Below are 21312 nucleotides of genomic sequence, written 5' to 3' on the forward strand. Positions count from 1 at the left end.
AGTACATTGTGTGGAGTGTGTAATAAGAGGGTGTGTGTGTGTCCCATCCATCGCAAACACACACACACAAACACTCAGGATAGGTGTAACTAATAAACAGGACACACTTCCTCTGTGTGTCTGTGTGTGTACCTTGGTCAGAGTCTGATTTGTCCGATGAGAAGGTGGACCCCATGCTGTCCATGCGCGTGCGCTCCACCCCCAGCTGCTCCAGCCGTCTGCGCAGGTGCCTCTGCTCCCGCTGCAGATGATCTATTGTGTGCTGTGCCTTCCTCTCGCTCTCCTCCAACCGCTACACACACACACACACACACACACACACAAAATGAATTCCGAATCATTTCCCATAACGGCGTCTATGACATTAGCGCCAGTTTTTTTTAGTTATTCGCTTCTTATGATATGTTATCGTTTCCATAGTAACAGAGATACATAAGGAGTCTCCAGTATCAGCAGTTTTTAAATAAAAAATTAGGAGAGATGCTGGTGAGGGAACGACTGTTTATAACTGCTATAACGAAGGTCAGAACTCATCTCTATAGACCAGACTGCATGAGAAATTCCTACTGTAATGTTTTATTCCTCACGGCGCTGCACATGTGAGCGATGTGAATAAAGGAGACGTAAATAACGAGTTGTAATAACGAGGAACAGCCAGATTTATACGGAGCGGCTCAACTCCATCATCACCCCAGAGTCTCTCAGCAGGCCAGATTTAGGTTCTGGTGAAGCTCCAGAGACACAGGAGCTAGGAAACTGAGGGCTGGAGGATCTCCGAGCGGCACGTGAGGCAATAACCACACATCCTTATCTTGGTTAAAAAATATATATGTAAAATGTAAAATAAATAAATAAAATAAAATAAAGTAAAATAAACACATAGTACAAAATACATTTTTTTTAAATAAATAGTTAAACAAATAAATAAATCAAATATTTTTTGCATAAACAAATAAATGAATAAATAAATAAATAAAATACATTTTTAGAATAAATAAATAAAATAACATTTTAAAATAAATAATAAACAAATAAATAAATTTTTAAAATAAATAAGCAAAGAAACAAAAAAAATAATTAAATACAAAAATAAACTAATAAAATACATTTTCATATAAATTAATAAACAAAAACAAATAAACAAAATACAATTTTAAATAAATAAATAAAAATAGATTTTAAAAATCAATAAATATAAAATATATAACTAAATAAATAATAAATATAAATAAATAAATTCATTCTAAAATAAAAATAAAATATAATAAAAAGTTTTTAAATAAATAAACTAATAAATAAATTTATTTTTAAAATAAAAAAATAAATAAACACCTCGCACCTAAACTCATCGATTTTAAGTCAGAATTATAATGCATGCAATTAAGTGAGATGATGATGATCATTATTATTATTATTATTATTGTTATTATTAGTAGTAGTAGTAGTAGTATTAGTACTACTAATAATAATTATGATTATGATTATTAACATCAACATTATGATTATGATTATTAACATCAACACTTTGTCTCTGGTCCTTGATCCGTATGTATTTAGTTATATCTTCTTGTTAATCAGACGGTGCTCTGAATGCTCAGATTTGGACAAAACTTCAAAAAGAAACATATTTTCAGCGTACTAGATTTAAAAAAAAACACGCTTGTTTAGCTCTTGCACATATGAAAGTCGGTGTTGGAGGCAGACGGCTGCAGGATAAACAAGTCATTATGTCTGTAATTGCTACATAAATAAATGGAATCTTTTTAATGAGCGCTTGGCGTGGTGTACATTCCATATTGTTCCTTCTTGGTGGTTTAGAGAATGTCAGCAGACACAGTGAAACATGGTGAAACACACACGGTGAAACACACACACACACACCTTGATGTGATCCTTGGCCTTCATTAGTAGGCTGAGGGTGGTGTGCCGGTTGGAGTCTGGTCCCAGAGGCACCAGGGACTTCAAGCGTTCCAAACATAGCCGTAAATGTGCCCTCCTGGGAGGAGAGGGGGGGGGAGAGAGAGAGATAATAATCATATTTCAAGTACACACTCATGATGAACACCTGTTCCTGGTTGTTATTCAAACACGACCTCAAGCAGCATGGTGTGGTTAAAGGGGGCGTGGCCTGCTAATCGTTCTAACCTGAGTTCCTGGTTCTCTCGCTGGCTGAGAAATCCACCTTTTCTCCCACAGGAAGGTTTGAGACCTGACCTATCATCTCTCTAAATCTCAACATTACAGCGCTCACTCGGATTCCCTAATCCCTGCGCCGGTCTGAGAGCACGTGACATTCGCACGAGCAGCATGTGAGGGCAGTGTGTGGGATTAGCGCTGTGTGTGTGTGTAGGTTACTGTACACTGAGGTGTGTGTGTGTGTATAAATATATTTAGATATAAGATGACCTCAGCGTCTGGAAATCAGGTTTTGGAAAAGCTCAGCTGAGGAGGAGGATGTTGTTTCAGTAAACAGCGCTGTGTGAGTGTGTTAGCATGAGTGTGTTAGCGTGAGTGTGTTAGCATGGGTGTGTCTCTACCTCGTGATCATCTCTATACGAATGATACAGCGATGACCAAAAAATTTTTTAATCGGAAATAAACAGTTACTCTGAGAAATAGACCATGCCTCCTTTCACTCAATATGACCTGCAGAGACCACGCCTCCATTTACTAAACTTGACAGGCACCATGGCCACGCCTCCTTTCATCAAATCTAACAGATAGGCCACGCCTGCTTCAAGGACTGACACAAGTGCCCCACCTCCTTTAACCTGGAGCCTCACCTCATTTTATTTCCTCTGACCTACGCTGAGGCCACGCCTACCTACTTTACTGATCCATACGCCAAACCCATGACAGTCACAGTGAAGTAGGCGTGGCCTCTGTGTTAGTGTCAGGTAAAGACTGTTTAAGTCATATAGAGTTTGCTTCATTCTCAACGCTCTGCTCGTGCAGGACTGCTGAAGGGTTAAACGAGACTATGAGACAGAATTCCCAGCTGCTGAGGGCGTGGCGTGTGTCTCCGCCCACGTGACCTCTTATGCAACTGCACGGCGTACACACTCCTGTGACTGTACACACACACACACACACACACACACGCATGGAGGCGTGGGTCACAACCTATCCTGCCTGCCTTTTAGCTATTGTGTGTGTGTGTGTACTTTCCAGCTCAGAAAAACATCAGTGTGTATTTTCGTGTGGGCGGCTCTTTGTGAGCCACTGCATCAAACTATAAAAAAAATACAGAGTGAAAGAGAGAGAGAGAGAGAGAGAGAGAGAGAGAGAGAGAGAACCAGCACAGACATGCAAAATGTGAGGGGAAAAACATCAGGAAGTCCATTACAGGAAGTCCAACAGAAATGATTTGAACGTTCCATATGAGAGAATTAAAGTCAGGTGGCGTGTCACACGTGTGTGTGTGTGTTTCAGCCACAGGTTATTTGGTTAGTCCACGTTAAGCAGTGTGTGAAGTGTATAAACTGCCATAAAGACGTCACGTGACCATCATCAGCCTGTGACCTTCTATTCCCGACATATCCACATTTTACAGCTTTATAATCCACCTCCTGCTGAATCCTGCATTCTGATTGGTCGATTCATTTTCTACAACGACGGCATTTCTGATACATCATCCTTTCCATAGCAACAGCTCCTTCACAAGGCGTTAAAGGCAAGCGTGCGATTGTTGATACGTTTTCTGTAAGGAGTGTGAGTTGGTTCACGTGAAAATCTGTGAGGGAGGGACAATTTGTAGCTGCTATAACGTGAGTGAGAGGAGGAATGCACTCTTCAGGAAATTGTACAAAATCTAAGACAGAGACCACACCTCCTTTTACTAAATCAAAGACTGAGACCACGCCTCCTTATACTAAATCAAAGACAGAGACCACGCCTCCTTATACTAAATCAAAGACTGAGACCACGCCTCCTTATACTAAATCAAAGACAGAGACCACACCTCCTTTTACTAAATCAAAGACAGAGACCAAGCCTCCTTTTACTAACTCGAATACAAAGACCACGCCTCCTTTTACTAAATCAAAGACAGAGACCAAGCCTCCTATTACTATATCTGACCTATGCCCCTTTTACTACACCTAAGAGAGACCATCTCAGAGAGAGCCAATACGTTGGTTTGTGTTGGTCAGGTATCAGATGTGTACGCTGTTGTTGTGGAGACAGTCTTCCTCCTCTGTGTGTTGGAGTCAGCACCTCTGCTCCTCTCACTACTTTTTTCCTCTTTTTGTTTTGGCCATGTCTGTCTCCTGTTTATGGGAAGTCACATGTTTCTGCGTAAGTTTGGTTTCGTTTTAGAGATGAGTCACGAGGCGGGTCACGCCTGACCTTGAGCGCTTCCAACAATTTATTAACTGGCAAAATTTTTATATACACATCTTTACTGGTCTTTACTGGTCCTGACTCTTAAACATACAAGAGCTTGGCTAATAAATAAACAAACAAACAAATATGTAAGTACGTATAAATAAATAAATAAAGTAAGTAAAAAAACAACAACAAAGAAATAAGTAAGAATAAATAAATAAATAAAACATAAGAATAAATAAATAAGTAAATTTATAAATAAACAAACAAATGAGTAAGAATAAAATAAATAAATTAAGTAATTAAGTAAATAAGTAAGTATAAATCAATCAATCAATAAATAAACAAACAAACAAGTAAGTAAGTAAATAAATAAATAATTAAATAAATCTGCCCTCTTAGGTTCGTGACCTTAGCTTGTGGAGGAAGTAGCGGCATGCTGAGAGAAAAAAAGAAATGCTGGTGTTGCCGATGTTGTTGGTGTTAAACATGCTGGTGTGTGTTATAATCAGGCGTATAATCACACGTCAGAGAGAGAGAGGCTGAGTGAAATTACAGCTCCGTCCCTGCAATAAACCAACGCATAGATTACTGTAATGAAGAATCTGCTTCAGGTCTCCATACAGAGCTGGAGATCATACGAGTTAAACCACGACAGAGTTCAGACTCATGGATACACCATTAACACCTGCTGTCTACATACAGAGGCTGTGTCTTACACAAACACACACACACCCATGACCTCCTTACAGGTCATACATCTGTTTATCTGGAACCCTATCGCTTCACCTTTCCAGTAATCAAAACAGTTATTTATGTAACACATTTCTCCGAGAGTAAGAGCGAGATTCGGCCAACAGATTCCTCACAGGCTTCACTCCCGAACGCTCTGGTAAAATGTTTCCTCAGGGCTGATGAATGAAGTCTGCTTCTTTTCTCCGTATTCAGGATCTCGGCCTTGAGCGGAAAACACGCTGCAACCCAGAAATACAGAAATAAAGACTTTCGGTTCAGACGGAGGAACCGAGTCAAAACACAGGATCTGCACAGTGATACAGTCTGTGAGCAGGGGGAGTTTTAAAAATAAATACGTAAACAAAAATGAATAAATAAATAAACAGATAGATAATTTATGAAACAAGCAACCAAACAAATAAATAAACAAGTTCTGAAAAATAAAGTCGATTGCTGAAATCTATTTGTTGGCCATTTTGTGCTCCATTCAGATTTTTCTATTTTTTGCGACAGTTGTCAAACATGCTTGGGTTTCTTTATGCTTTTTTTTAGTATAAATCTATTTGAATAGGTGATTTTGACTGTCATTGTGAAACTAATGAATTATGTCACGTCTCGAGACCAAGTTTCTCAGAATATTGCGTTAATTTCTGTGACTGTAAAAATTGTTAAATCCTGTATGGACGCTCAGTTTTTCCTCAGTTTTCTGGCTCTGTACTGGACACACCTGTAGCCCAAGCTCCTGATACACTGGAGGTTTGAGCGCTGTATAAGGAACAACACGCTCCAGACTGCAGTAATATGGAAATAATCCCACGCTGAGGGGGTTTGATACGACACACCGCTCAGTCTGAGTGCTGAGCTCACCTCCCCTGACCAGCGTCCTGCTCCTCTAACGGAGAGGACGGAGTGAGTTATTCCACCGACACCGACGCCACATGACAGATTACAGCCTTTCATTTACTCCTGAATGACGAGTTGCACACTTTAACAGACTAGAGCTCGATTTAAAGCAGTGGAACGACTGAGACATTCAGAGAGAGAGAGAGATAGACAGAGACAAAGCAAGACAAAAAGACTGAGAGAAAGAACGAGAGAAAGACAGACAGGCAGAGAGAGAGACAGAGAGAGAGAGAGAGAGAGTGAAAGAAGGAACATGCAGATAAGAGAGACAGTGGCAGGGAGACAGAAGGTAAATAAGACAGAGATGAGAGAAAGACAGAAAGAGAGAACGACAGACAGTGCAGAAATACACAGCGAGAGATAGAGAGAGACACCTTGACAGTGAGACAGAAAGCAAGGGTGAGACAGCACAATGAAGAGACTGACAGTGAGAGAGACCGTGTGAAAGAGACCATGTTCTCTCTATCTGTCTGTCTCTGTCTTCATGCATGAGAGACAGACAGAGAAGAGAAAGAGACAGCAAGACAGACAGAGCTTAATAAGGGCATTATTGAGCAAACAGTGAGTAAACCTGTCTCTGCTGGACAAATGTATACACACACACACACACACACACACGTCTCCGAGGTCATGTCTGTGGCAGGACGCTCTCCTTTCAGCCCTTGGCGTGTTGAGCTTGTCCAAAGGGCAGTGGAGTTGGATTACACAACCAACTGTGACATAACGACGAGGAGGGCTACGCTGTTTGTTAAACAAATGTGGATTCCATACACACACACACACACACACTCCTGCGTGTGCTTATCTCTGAGTGTAAGCGGTACAGTCAGGACTGTAAACGATGACCTGGCCTCCATTAGCTGATGCCCCAGACTGCGTATGCTTTAGGTCTATTTATAATCGCAGTGACTCCTGACGCTGGACCATCGCCTAGAAAACGTGATAAGAAGAGATAACGTAGACGCGGCCGCCGTCTTTTACGACCCCGCTGTCGTTCTCGGTCCTGCTCAATCTTCGTGCGAGCGCTCTTATTAAAACACACGGTTACGGCTGCGCTCCAGATACCGGGATAAAGGGACTGAGGAAGAGTGGGAGGAGCCTGAGCTGGCTGACCGACGCTGAGACTAAAAGTCTCGAAACCAGACTCGTGTGTCGCTCTACTTCTCCAATCTATTTCGATTTCTCTTCTCGTCCGCTCGTAAAGTCTTTAAATAAAACAATTTAGAAATCTTTAAAGAAAATCTTACGCCGTTCTCAAATGTGGATCAGGAAATATGTTTCTAATTATTTTTGTAAATGATTTAAATTAAACAGCTCTATTCAATGTCTGTCAAAATTAAAAGCAATTTAAAAATGAAAAATTTTAAAAAATTTTTTTAAAGTTTTGTATGAATGCTAACTATATTTACCATCATGTAAATTATTTTTATTTTTTTATTTATTTATTTTATTACCAATTCTTTATTTTTTTAAACATTGTATTCAACATTTTATTTATATTATTTGGAAAATAATTAACTTTTTATCTTTTTATTATTTGTGATAAATAAATTTAAAACTGAAAAAAAAAGTCTAAAAAAAATTGGGAAACTCCAACCAGTAAAAAATAAATAAATAAATAAATACATACATACATTTAATTTTTTTTTTTTTTTTAAATTTGGAAATAATGAAATAAATCTTATTTTTATTTGTTATGTAAAGGCGAGTCCAATCCATACACTGCCTAAGAGCCGGAACACTCGCATGAGATAAAATGGAGATAACGATGAAAAATAATTTGCAAAAATAAAATAAATAAATAAATAAATAAACAAAATAAATAAATACAATTTATAAATTCAATAAAATTTTTATTTGACTAATCCTTGTCTTATATATAATATTGTTGATAAGTAAAAAATTTTTTGATTAATAATATTCGTATTGAACCATTTGTTACTCGAGGGTTTCAGATATATTGTATATGATATATATATTATATTCTGCATTATTAGCACAATATCAGACATCAGGGTCCTAAAGAGAGAAGGATTAATCTCTGCTTGTGTGACCTTTGACCCGGTGGGCTGTAAAACTCTTTGCCCATCTGACCCTCTGACCTGTGAGGAATTGTTTTAACCCTCAGAGCAGGTGTGTGTTGTGATGAACAAGTAGAGAACAGAGAACGACCCCCTGTGTCACTCCTCTTTCTTCCCCTTTTCCTTTCTTTTCTCTCTTTCTTTATAATGAGGGTCCGACCCCGGAGTGACTCCTTCAGCACACACTGAAAACATACGGTGGCTGTTTGCCAATCCTCTCGGGTAATCATTAAAGAGATCCCCGCTCTGCCTGACTCCCGGTTTTCACTGGTGTGTGATGGTGCGATAGTGTGTGTGTGTGTGTGAGACGGGGGAAGGTTGGTGAAGATCACTGGATGGTGGAGGACAAAGGAGGGATTCTCTACTCGTGGTTCTGTTACATCATTTGCCTTCGGTGCAGCACTGCAGTAACCGACCACACACACACACACACGCACACTATTGTTCATGTTTCACACAGCAGCCTCATCTTCATCTGACTCCTGATTGGTCGGAAGGTGTTGATTAGTTTTCTGCAACAGCAGCATGTTTATATTAACATGTTTATATTAAGCGGTTTCCATGGTAACGGCTGGTTGACAGGAGTGTGTATGGCAGATGATCCACATGAACAGATTAAATCCTGTGGAACTGTTGACATGCTGAGGTTTTGTGTAAGGAGACGTTTGTGTCATGTGGAAGGAGGCTCCAGTGTCAGAGCTGTGTAAGACTTACTGTAGAGTTCCAACATCCATCTATCTATCTATCTATCTATCTATCTATCTATCTATCTATCTATCTATCTATCTATCTATCTATCTATCTACAGTCAATCTGGATAAATATTGCTTCTCTTTCTTTCTTTCTTTCTTTCCATCTGTCTATATACAGTAATTGTCTATCTATCTATCCATCCATCTGGTTAATACAGTATCTTTTTCTTTCTTTCTTTCTTTCTTTCTTTCTTTCTCTATCATCAGCCGAGCCGCTCATCCTGGAGCTCATCATCTGTTGATTTACACCCTAATGACGCTGATGGCTAGGATTGAAACGTTTTGGTTTTTTTAAATAATTGTGATCATTTCATGAAGTGAAATAATCCTGTGCACAGTAGCAGCCGTGTTCAAACAGCTTCGGAGAAGAAAAAACACATCTGCTGAAGAGATAAATGTAAATAGAATGTGCCGGGGGTATCAGCTTACTGTGAGTGCAGGACACTAGAGACGAGAAGAGTCGCACCTTCTCTGTCTATAGACAGAAATAAACAAACATTTTATTTTGACCTAATTACTGCCGTGTGCTTAGCGGTTTGCTTTTACTTTCTTGTTGAACCGAGACGTCACACAGATCAGTAAACGTGCCCGGTGCAGCAGTGTGGTGTATCTGTGGGACGCCGCGGTGTTGAATGTCCTCAGAGGGACGAGAAGCTGAGCCGGTCTGAGACCCGAGACTCGGCGGCGTTAAGGGTCTCAAAAGAGTTTCTCCTGCTCACGCCGCTGAGCTCGGCTAAAATGTATTATTCAACGCCGTCTGCAAGCTGAGCTGGATTTGTGTGCGTGTGTGTGTGCATATGTGTATGTGTGTGTGACCCAGCTTAGCTCACAGAACCACAAAACGTTAGAAGGTCACCTCAAATGAGTGTGAGAACAGGAACTGACACGTTTGGCAGGATGTCGCGGGATAAAACGCTGTAATTGTAAATAGACAGAAGAGGAATGTAGAAAACACTCCGACACATGAACAGGAATCCTGAGCTCCTGAGCCTCAGGATCAGTCTTATTCCTGGTGTGTTTGATGGTGTAGATAATGAAGTGGATGATTTAAAGGTGAACTTGTTGATTTTTTATATTCTACTAATAAAAAACAAGCTGGAAATAATACAGAAGATGATAAAAATGGATTTAAGCTCGATCCTCTTTCTGTAGACATTCCATAATGTCCTTATGCCCCGCCCACATCTCAGGCTGAAAGCGTTAAGCACCCAGCACAGGCAGATGATGATGCTAGCTAAAGATGATGCTCTGATTTCAAGAACAAACAGATGAAACTGGACAGGGAATTAGCGATGAATTAGCGATGATGCTCCTGAACAGGTATGTAAACATGTAATGTAATTAATCCATCTAACGATATGAACCGTCGTAGAACCGATCACTTATCACAGTTAAAGAAACATTTTGAACTGATAAAATCAACCTGTGTAGAAAGGTACGTCGTCCTAGCTTATCTCCTGTACGTCTCACAATGCTGGCATCGTGCAACACCGAGACTTAAAAGCTCAAACCCTCATTAGAAAAAAAAAAACAGGACAGATTATGACTGAAATTCGACTAGCTTGAGAAAAAAAACCCGTATTGTGTCCACTGCTGATGTCGACACAATACGGGTTTTTTTTTCTCAAGCTAGTGTCACAGAAGGCAGAGCTTTGTGTAGGTGGGTTGGGGAAAGGAGGCGGAGTCAAAGGAGGAGTAAACTATCGTGTAAATTGTGTGTATTGTGCAGCTGGACATTTAAACGTTAACACGATGTGAGTAATGGTCCTAAGGGATACGGCGGAGTGGGCGTACCTGTTCTTCTCCATCTCGTTATGCGTAGACCTGCAGAGACAGAGAGAGAGAGAGAGAGAGAGAGAGAGAGAGAGAATGGTTAAAAATCTGAGTAGTTGTGCATTACAGTTAGAAAAAGGCTCTCCGGAAGTGCCCTAATGTGCTCATGGCTGATTTAAAGTGTGCAGTGCGGAGGAGGATGATGATGATGATGATGTGTGTGTGTGTCAGCGTGTGTGTGTAAGAGACAGAAAGAAAGAGTGTGTGAGCGTGTGTGTGGGAGAACAAAAAAAAAGGGGGCTGCTAGTGCCAGAACCAGCTACGTAGCATGAAAATCCTCAGCACCAATCCTGGGTTACATAATGACAGGATCACGGCGGAGTGTCAGTTTAAAGCGGCTGTATGAATGGGTCAAGGTTTAAGATTTAAGATAAGTGTAGCGAGGCTTTTTTGTTCCCGCTCGCTCCGAGCGAACTGAACATTAAATGCTATCCTGTCCCTGGTTCAGCCTGAGTGGTATTGTTCTCAGAAAAGATTCACAGAATGAAAAACCCCAGAGCTTTCTTCATTACACTGCTGGTTGACGTCCATGTGGTTTGTTCACGGCAGCTAAAAAAGGCAAACAGGAAGTTCACAAACTCTGTACGCTACGGCGTAGCTAGCACCACATGCCTGTTAAACCAGACGTGAGACTGAGCGGCGTGTTTGGAATAACGTGAGAGTGTAGCATGTGTACACGACATGTCAGAATCGCAGTAATTACACGTTTTAAAATTCATCACACTTGTAATTAGTAGTTGCAAAAGCGGATTTTTTTGTTTTTGCACGAGTGTCACGTGATGTTCTGCCTCACACAACTGAAAAAAAAAGAAAGAAAAACACCAGCTCCGGCGGTAACTCTTACACAATCATTTTCTACAACACCAGTTACTTTGATGCTTTTCATCTGAAAACCTCAGTATGATCATCTCTCGGCTTTATCTAGCGTGTAACTGGGGGTTTGTTTTGATTTCACTGGACAGTGATTGGTCAGAAGAGAAGCTGTGGGTTTATCTTCTACAGCAGCAGCAGCTCTGTGAGTAATGAATGAGATTAACGAGCTCGTTATGGCTCTAACAGTTCAGCCACAGCTAGTTCTTACGTAGCAGGTATGGAAGGAGTCTCCAGTGTAACAGTCAGAAGTTTCCACATCTTCAGGACCGAATTTCACTTTCTTTGTCTTATTAACTTGAGAGAAAGCGAGAGACTCTGTTTATGGCTCTCGTTTCATGGACGCTCCACAACATTAACTACAAATGGATCAAAAGCACAAGCATCATTTTTGATTGCTAGAAATTAGTTGAATTGCTGTGGTACGATATGGTAACTCTGGATCACAGGATCTGGCATGAGACGTGTTACTCTGAAGTGGACTGAGGCGTCGTCGTCTCTTATTAACAAAATTTCTTTCAATAAACATCTCTATTGTTCACGTCTGTATAGTAATAGTAGTTGCAGTAACAACAGTAGCATTAATTCCACCACAAGTGACGCTACTGCATTCCAAGACAAAAAATTGAAACACATTCCTGAAGTTCCCGTCTGCTTGAATAAAACCGTCTCTCTGTAACCATGACAACAACCGCCTCCTGACTGTAGTGGATCGGCTCGTCTCTGTACGTTTATTAACGACGAAAACTAGATTTCCTCTGTACTCTGTCCTTGATTTTCCTCACTCTGCAGTGTGATTGGTTGGAAGTTAAAGCGTCTGATGTCACGCTGCGTTCCTCTGAAACATTGAACAAGTGGGAGGTGCTTTGTAAAAAAGTGTCCTGCCTTTTCCTGTAGGGCGTCTTAGTCTCGGTTTCTTTGAAGAGTTACATGTTTTTATCTTGTCAGGTCTGACGGGACATTTTAGGTTCTAGATCAAAAAGTGTTCATCTGCGTATCCGTTAAAGACAGGAAGTCGTCATTAGCTGATATTTCTTTTGAAAGCAGGGGATAAGAGGATTAGAACACGATCTGCTGATATCACATTCTTCCGCGATCACGGGACATGAGACAAGCGTTATCTTTTCATATGCGCAGATAACGTTACCACGGTGACGATGTTTCTGGCTAGTCAGCAGGTGGAAAATACATGCTTTCGGTTTTCAGGTACAAGGCATCGATGCAGACTTTCCTCAGAAGCCTTGGGCTGTAACCTGTAGTCCATTTGCATGGCGCAAATATTTGATCAAAATTCGATCGGAGTATTTACAATTAATCCAAGAACGAGCTCTGTGTTTGAGAATCCCAACAGCTTCTAGTGCAAATATTGAAGCCTGGCTTTTACACAGCGGTGCAGTCGAAGCCAGAACATCCACACAAACGTGACTTTAAAAAAAATAAAAAAAGCCCTGAGTACTTTAGAGCAGGTTCCAGGATGATGATGGAGAGATTCCACCAGGCTGCGAGCGAGCTGAACGGTTTGGTTATTTATAGCCGCTGGTCTCTTCCACAGGTGCAGTTATACTGGAGGGGAAGTTATACTGGAGATTTAATCCTGTTCTGTTCGCTCCTCAGAAACACTGAGCTCTGTTTAATCTTCATTCTCGTACTCTGTTAGTTGACATGAAGCTTGTTAGACCAATCCACAGGTCCAGAAATCCCTCTGATTTATTCTCAATTCTGAACATATGACTGTAACAGAAACTCGGTGAAGTTCACTAGCATATGTTCGTATTACAAACTCCTGGATAATAACACATGTTTTACTACAGTAACACACACCAGGGCTCAGTGTCAGGCTGGTCTCAACCATGAAGTGGACTACAGTGGAACCTTGGCATACAAATGCCCTCCCTTATGAATTTTCACCTTAAGAATTGCATCGGCATACGAAGCATTTTTGGCATACGAACGAACCGAATCGAATGGCGGCTACATCGCGCCTATGTCCGGGAACCGTTCAAAACTTGTCTGCCTCAGGGGAAAGTCGAGTGAAGCGAGTTTACAAATTGCGAATCAGTGAAAGCTGTTTGGAGTTGACCCACAATACCAATGTTTCCTTCTGCATTCGTTCAAAAGCTAGGTGATTTTTCGGGTGTTTTTTGTTGACAGATTGGTGGCGTGGGTGGTCTGTTCTTTTTTTAGCCCAAGCTTGGTGGCATGACTTCCTGTGAGGAGCCTTGACATGGAATACTTGGCTTGGGTCAGTTCTTTGTAAGCAGCCGTACAGTTTACATACGATTCATATGGGTCATACTGGTCATATTTTTGTGGCCGGCTGGAACAGATTATCTACATATACATTATTTCTTATGGAACAATTTGTTTCAATACACTTTCACTTTAAGAACTCGCCTCCAGAATGAATTAAATTCCTATGTCGAGGTTCCACTGTATTTTTATATAACAGTATGGTTTGAAACATGTTATTCCACTGATACAAACACTTACATCATTTACTATAGAAATAAACGACGGTTTATAGTTTCTGAAGCATCAAACAAATTGCAGAAAACGTTTGAAACTTTTCATTATGGACAAACCTTCCAAATTATTTCAATAAAACAAATCAGTGCACAGAAGTGGGTGTCTTAAACCTATGCAGAATATTTTTGGCACTTTATTTACATTAACTGCACCTCATACAGCACCATGGGGGTGTAAGCAAAAAGCACAAGTGAAAGCACAAAAATGAGACGTGGTAGCTGGTGCTTGTGGGCGGAGCTAGTGTTGCCCGCACAAGGTACTGACGCAGTGTCTCGGCATTACAAACACACAAAGTTCAAGGTCAATAAATGTCATACAGTATGCTCCCTGTGTGTATGTGTGTGTGTGTGTGTCACACTACTGTAAAGCTCACACTGCGATTGTGGCATTAAAATGTTAATTATGAGTGAAAAAAATGAGGGTGTGAATTCTCTGAAACGAGAAAAAATTTAACTTGTTCCTGGTAACGAAAGAAAGTCTGAATTCTGGATATTATATCAGCGCTCATACTGTATTCACTTAACACACACACACACACACACACACACGACAGGCAAATTTAGCAGCAGTAACCAGAGGCAATCCCTGAAAGTGCTGGACCCATGACCTGGTGTCCATCAGTCACTCTGTACATTTTACTGTACTCTATAAACACACACACACACGTTTTCTATCTTTGTACAGACCTTTGACCTGATTTCAGTAATTAATGTTATTCCTGCCCCCTACCCCTCATCTAACCCTCAACTAACATTATTTTTAAGTAAAATGTAAAAACATTGGACGTTTGTGAGGACCAGGTGTGTATGAGGACAATCGGACGCAGTCCTATCCTTGTTAGGACCTGTGGTCAGAGAGATAACTGGGCATACACACTTCTCAGGGTGCATCGTATGGCTGAGCAGTGGAAAAAAAATAAAAAGACGGGAACAATCTAGCAACACACACACACACACACACACCCACACACACACCTCACGTGAGCCCATCCTCCGGCTCCTGCGCCGCACCTAATTTGCATAGAACTGCACGGAGAAACACAAATGAATTCAAATGTTACTCAGAATGGAAACTACCGGAAACAAAATGGCCACCGGTGCTGGGCTTCCTTCAGCAATCACTTGTGTCACATGATCTGTATTAACACTTCCTAAAACACACACACGTCTACTGTATGAACTGAGGTGCTCTCATTAACAGACAAAGAGATTTCAGCTGTAAACGATTTATTTATATATGATGGATTCTCCAATCAGAGCGAGCGATTGTTTCCCATAACAACGTGTTATCGTCTCTATAGCAACAGCCTGGTAATCGTCTACAGCTAACAATTCACAGATTTAAAAAAAAAATCGTCTTTGCTGCACGCGTTCTGTTGGACGTCTACAGCAGGAGTCTCTGGTGCGAGCAATTCCGAGTCGAAACACGTAATGAAGTGACAGGAAGTGGTTACATATGACGTGTTTTAGTGAATCCGTTTGTTCTCTTTATTGGATAGAGGAGGCCGATATTTATTCTTGCACTAAAGAAATAAACAGAAATTCTGAAGAAGAATTAAAATTTGTTAATATCTTTTAAAAATATCTTTTGTTTAGAAGCCATGAAAAATAAAACAAATCAGACAAACGCAAAACATTCAGAATCTTGTGATTAGCTAATTCACAGACTCCATCACGCTGAGCCTGCGCACTTCGTGTGATTTATAGCAGCGGTGTTTACAGAGTGAGGAAAAAAATTCTGTCCACTAAAATGTATTTATTTATGATTCTATAAAAATCCGAAAGTGAAAGCTTTCCGCTTTTTGGGGTAGATGATTCCCTGGTCTCCAGGTCTGACTTTACCCGTGTGAGTGTGTGAACTGAAGCGGCTGAGAGAGACGGAGAGAGAGACAGAGGGAAAGACGGAGGGATGAGCGCTACTCATCTAACCCTGCCCCTCCCCCCTCTGTCTAAAAATACCCCGTCCTCTCAGAACACACCAAACGCTTCTCCGGCAACCATCGCTCTGGCGCTTATGCAGCCGGACGCTCTCGCATCTGCGTCGTCGCCGCTCGCCCGGGGAAAGGAATTGTGGGTAATGAAGGTTCTCGCTTGTGAGAACAGTCGATACCCCATCTTTTTCCACCTTTCTGTAAATTCTGCCAATTATAGAAATAGAGGAGTCTCTCTCTAGCGGTGATTCCTTTCTCTCGTTTAGCACAAAGACCAAAACACGTGAATCATCACCTGAGATCTGAGCTAGCACTAAATGGAACGTAGCGGCCGCATCACCCATGTGACCGAAGTGATGACCTTTTCACCTGGAGGTGTGTTTCAGCGTAAAGCGACCACTAATTGTCCTGAAATACGCCTTTTCATGACATCCATCCTGTTGTTGTGTCCAGTGTGTGGACGATGTAAGGGGTGTGTGTGCGTGCGCGAGTGTGTGTGTTACTGATCTGAGGTGAAGAGAGCGAGACGGTTGTGTTCCTTGCCTTAGGAACGCGATGAAGTGCGAAGGGGTTCGTCTCGGCTGCGTGGCTACGCTCTCATAAGATCTGCATTCCTCAGAGCGTGTGTGTGTGTGTGTGAGAGAGGCAGCTAGTGCTAACATAACAACCCCGGGTGCTCGACAGGGGCTTGTGGTGTAACACTGAGAGCCACCTGTTCCACCGGGCAGAGCCAAACCTCGCACTGATCTGTTGTCTGTTTGTTCCAGAAAAAAGGGAATATTTTCCTTGCTTGTTTTTGGGTCCGTGATCTCCGTCTCCTTAAAATAACCCCTGTCCTTTTCGGGGGGTATTTATTCCCTGTGGCGTGAATCCTGAGCGGTGTGTGAGGCTCTCGATCGAGTTGCGAGCTCGTCACGGGGAAATTTATACCTCCAATTAAAAAACGCTACCACAGGGCTGATCGCTGCGTCTGAAACTGAGAGTGGTATTAGGATCTGTGGCAGCTTTTGGAGAGGATGTGCTGAGCCGTGTGTGTGTGTGTGTGTGTGTGTGTGTGTGTGTAAAGGAAGAAGAGGTAGGTGGAAAACTGTCATATGTGTAATGCTGGAGCTGGAAGTGTGCTCGTTGCTCAGAGCTGGCAGCGATGCAGAACGGAGGGAGGGGGAGGGAAGGAAGAACCACACACACACACACAGACACAGACACAGACACACACACACAGTGTGTAACACTCTCAAACCCTTCCCCCAACAAGCCATCAGGAAGCGTAACAAGCCAAAGTAGGAGGGAGGCATGTAGAGAGAGCGAGGGAGGGAAAAAAATAAAGAAAGGAGACGGAGGGAATATCTTTGGATTGTGTGAGCTGATGACGAAAGGTTAACACACACACATCTGGTTCTCCTAGCGTCTGTAGTAACCAAGCGTTTATAGCTGCTCTAATGCAAGCGAGAAGAGGAACTGATGCTTTCACCAACATTTCACCTTTAACTACATGCATCAGGTGTTGTGTGTGTGTGTGTGTGTGTTTTATATGGTTGTGGTGTAAGGGGAATAAAACACTTCAGGATGTAACACGGAATTCCTTAACCAAGCGACGATTAGACGAGGGAATGTTTATTGCACCGGAAGACGCAATAAATAAATAATATAAATAAATAAAATAAATAAATAACCTCCACATAACACCATGTTTAACACTGCTGTAGCACAAGACACGCCCTCTGGGGGGTGGGGCATACACCGAATATGGTTCTAGAAAGTGTTTAATTGGATCAATAAAATTTTGGATCGTTTTCTGCCAAAAAGTGAAAAGAAAATACTATATTTTAAAAGCAAGAGACGGAAGGTTTTTCTGATTTGAGTTCAGGTGAGTGGAGTAAGGATGGAAAATCTGCCTCTGTGTTCTGAGAGTCAGCAAATACACCAGCCAATCGTGTCACAGTATGCAAATGAGGATGAGAGGAATTAGGGGCGGGGCTTGCGTCCAGTTTCTGTGTTTATATTTTATATAATCACGCTGTTCTGAATTTCAGGAGGTCTAATTAGACGCTTTGAGAAGCTACAACAACAAGTGTTTCATTTATTAAATAATATTAAAGATGGGTTTTTTTTCAAGCTCCTCTGCAGATGCCGGGTTAGCGACGGACGCTAGCACCTGACAGGCACTTGGACGTGTGGATGACACTCCATCACCATGGCAACAGGACAAATCACTCAGACCTGAGTCTGTAATAGCTCCTTTACTCACTCGCTCACTGTACAGAAAGTTAAAAAGAGAGAGAGGGAGGGGGGGCAGAGAGAGAGACAGAGAGAGAGAGAGAGAGAGAGAGGGACAGAGAGAGAGGAAGAGAGGGACAGAGAGAGAGGGACAGAGAGAGAGAGAGAGAGAGGGAGAGAGAGAAAGAGGGTGAGAGGGAGAGAAAGAGATTGAAAAAGAGAGAGAGAGAGAGAGAGGGACAGAGAGAGAGGAAGAGAGGGACAGAGAGAGAGGGACAAAGAGAGAGGGAGAGAGAGAAAGAGGGTGAGAGGGAGAGAAAGAGATTGAAAGAGAGAGAGAGAGAGAGAGAGAGGGACAGAGAGAGAGGAAGAGAGGGACAGAGAGAGAGGGACAAAGAGAGAGGGAGAGAGAGAAAGAGGGTGAGAGGGAGAGAAAGAGATTGAAAGAGAGAGAGAGAGAGAGAGAGAGAGAAAGAGAGAGAGCGAGAGAGAGACAGACAGACAGACAGACAGAGATAGAGCGCTCAGAAAAACCACCATCATCATCATGACCATCAGCAGGATGAAGGCTACATTCGAACCTAGAGCTGAAACAGTGAGACAGTAAATGTTTCCTGTAGTGAAGAACAAACTCCCGTCTGCTTCTCTTTCTTTTGTAGCGGTGTGTAAAAGGGGTGGAGCTTCTACTCTACACGATCTGGATCATGGTGAGGACACAGAGATATTATATGTAAAGATAGATAGATAGATAGATAGATAGATAGATAGATAGATAGATAGATAGATAGATAGATAGATAGAAGGCATTTTAATAAATCTAAGAGGAAAGGGGCATTAGAAATCTGGAAAAATAATTAAATAATAATAATAAAAATAATAAAAATAATAATCTGTGAAAAAAAAGGTAAAAACAGAGCTTGCATTTAATTTTTAGAAAAAAAAAAACGTGAAAAATTTACCACATGACTTGAGAACAAAATCAGATGAATTGTTTTATTACTATACGATAATAACGATGACGTCATTTATTATCATATAGTAATAAAAGTTTTCGTCCTGGTTTATAAAGCTCAGAGGTTATTACCGGCTGTTTTTAGGGGAGGATGATAAGAAAAACGTGTGAAAGTACAAAACCTAACAAGCTTTAAATAAATAAATAAATAAACAAACAAACAAACAAACAAAAAACACTGAGGATGATGGGAAATAAAACGGCCGGTGGATCTGCTTCTCCTCTGCTCAGTGAAGACGGTCTACCCTCATGTCGGAGAAGGTTCCCACCTTGCGGGGTGGGGGGCGCTCCACACGTTGCCATGACGACACACGCGCGGGCTGGGAAAACACGTTACACTTTCGTTTAGGAAAGATCCAGAAAATCTGCATCCGCCGCAGAAAACTGGATGAAGCTCTATCACTCTATCTTTCTCACAAACACACACACACACACACCTGCACTACGTCCTGCTCTGAACTGGAATGATAAGTTTCCCTCCCTGACCACAACACACACTCCTGCATATAAATAGCCCTGACCCTGGGTTACCCTTATCCACTCTTCATATCCAGTTATCTCCTCTTACACACACACACACACACACACACTCATCATTCACACAAAGCTCTTAAAGCTGCTACCTAAAGGTGTGATCCTGAAGAAACAACTGAAGGAACTTACAAAACTTTTTTTTTTTAAGAACAAATATCTGGACGACCCGAGTGGACGATAATCATGAGAACTTTCAGAGACTTACAGATGTTGTATGGTAATGAATCTCTGAGGCAACTTCTGAAACTCTGACACTCTTCCAGAGACGATTTCTTAAAATACGACCCACGATGCCATTGGGCTGGTGGCTGACTGAGGTGCGGGGGATTAATTCTGCACTGGACTAAAGGTCATAACTCCTAACTCCTCCTGACTAGAGGGCGAAAAAACCAGACGGAGATGAGCGAACACGACCTTGCTCCAGGTCTATGCTGCGGTGGCGCTTTAGTGATGGGGTCTCTCTCGGCCCCGCCTCCTCCATCTTCTAGAGTAAAACTTTAGCGTCTCGTAGATTGCCGACTAGCCGCTCGGAGACGTATCGTCTCTCCTTCTGCACGCTTTCATGCCCCAGGCTTAAGTGGCGCCATGTTCAAGATGGCCGCCTCCTTCTGCGTGAGTCTCGGCTGCCTTGATGATAGAGGTGCGCTAATTTTATTCGTTTAATGAGCATCAGTTTCAGAGAGGAAAAAAATAAATAAATCAAAGCTAGTAGGGATGAGGATACACATAATGAGGCGGTGAAGAAAACAATCAGCTCTGTCCTGTTCAAAAGGAAGGAGGAGGAGGAGTGTTGGAGGGGGAGGATGGGAGGATAAAGAGGTCTGGGGCAGTGAATGATGGTTGAGTAATTAACAGGAGTGGGGGGTGGAGGAGAGGTGTGGGAAGTGTGCTGGGAACGTCGGAGCACCGTGTGTGTGTGTGATGCCGTGGCCCTTCTCTCGAGTCGCACTTGAACACGATGAGCAATGTCGGGACGAGGACGAGGACGAGGTCTAGTGGCTCAGACAGAAGTGGACGAGGCTCAACACTCTGTCACTCACGTCTAAACCCTCATGTCTTTAAACACGTAAACACCAGTGACGTGTAAAACCCGGTCCGTGTCGTGGTGCCACAGGAAATTCATCAAAGATGCGAAGTGGATCGATTTCTGCTGCAAGCGGAACGTTTTATTCCTCTGATAAACACAGCGTCCTGTCAGCCATCATAATCATAAAAAAAAATGCTTGGGGCTTGTTGCCTAGCAACAACGAAACGTGAACTACGCTTCGAAGACTTACAGCTTTACACTTCTGACACTGGAGACTCCTTCCATAAACGCTCTGAAACTCGGTCAGTTGCATCTACGAGTTCGCGCTTACGTTCCCGTGAATGAGCTGTTGCCATAGAAACAGTAATGAGCACGTTAAAATAAACCCAAATCTTCACCTTCTGACCAATCCGCATTCAGAAATGTCAACGTGTCTCTGATCTCGCTGTGTAGCGGGTTTGGTGGTTGTCGCTCTGACGTGGAACTGTGTCCAAGGCTGAAATCGCCCTGAAGCGACATGTTTAAAACGAATCTTTCTCTAATCCTCAGACTTTCTGCGGGAAACA

The 21312-nt window shown here is 42.0% G+C and overlaps 1 protein-coding gene across 1 annotated transcript in view; it reads right to left on the reverse strand.

Moving 5' to 3' along the window:
* Positions 1-21312, reverse strand: part of mxd1 (MAX dimerization protein 1) — a 28562-nt gene that overhangs the window by 4200 nt on the left and 3050 nt on the right. The window contains exons 3-5 of the mRNA XM_058374957.1: positions 10592-10621; positions 1882-1996; positions 133-292 (exon numbers count right to left, since the gene is read on the reverse strand). Of these exons, the coding sequence (XP_058230940.1) occupies positions 133-292; positions 1882-1996; positions 10592-10621 (305 nt within the window). The remainder of the gene's footprint in view (positions 1-132; positions 293-1881; positions 1997-10591; positions 10622-21312) is intronic.

This window comes from Hemibagrus wyckioides, linkage group LG22, assembly GCF_019097595.1.
Source record: "Hemibagrus wyckioides isolate EC202008001 linkage group LG22, SWU_Hwy_1.0, whole genome shotgun sequence".
NCBI lineage: Eukaryota > Metazoa > Chordata > Actinopteri > Siluriformes > Bagridae > Hemibagrus > Hemibagrus wyckioides.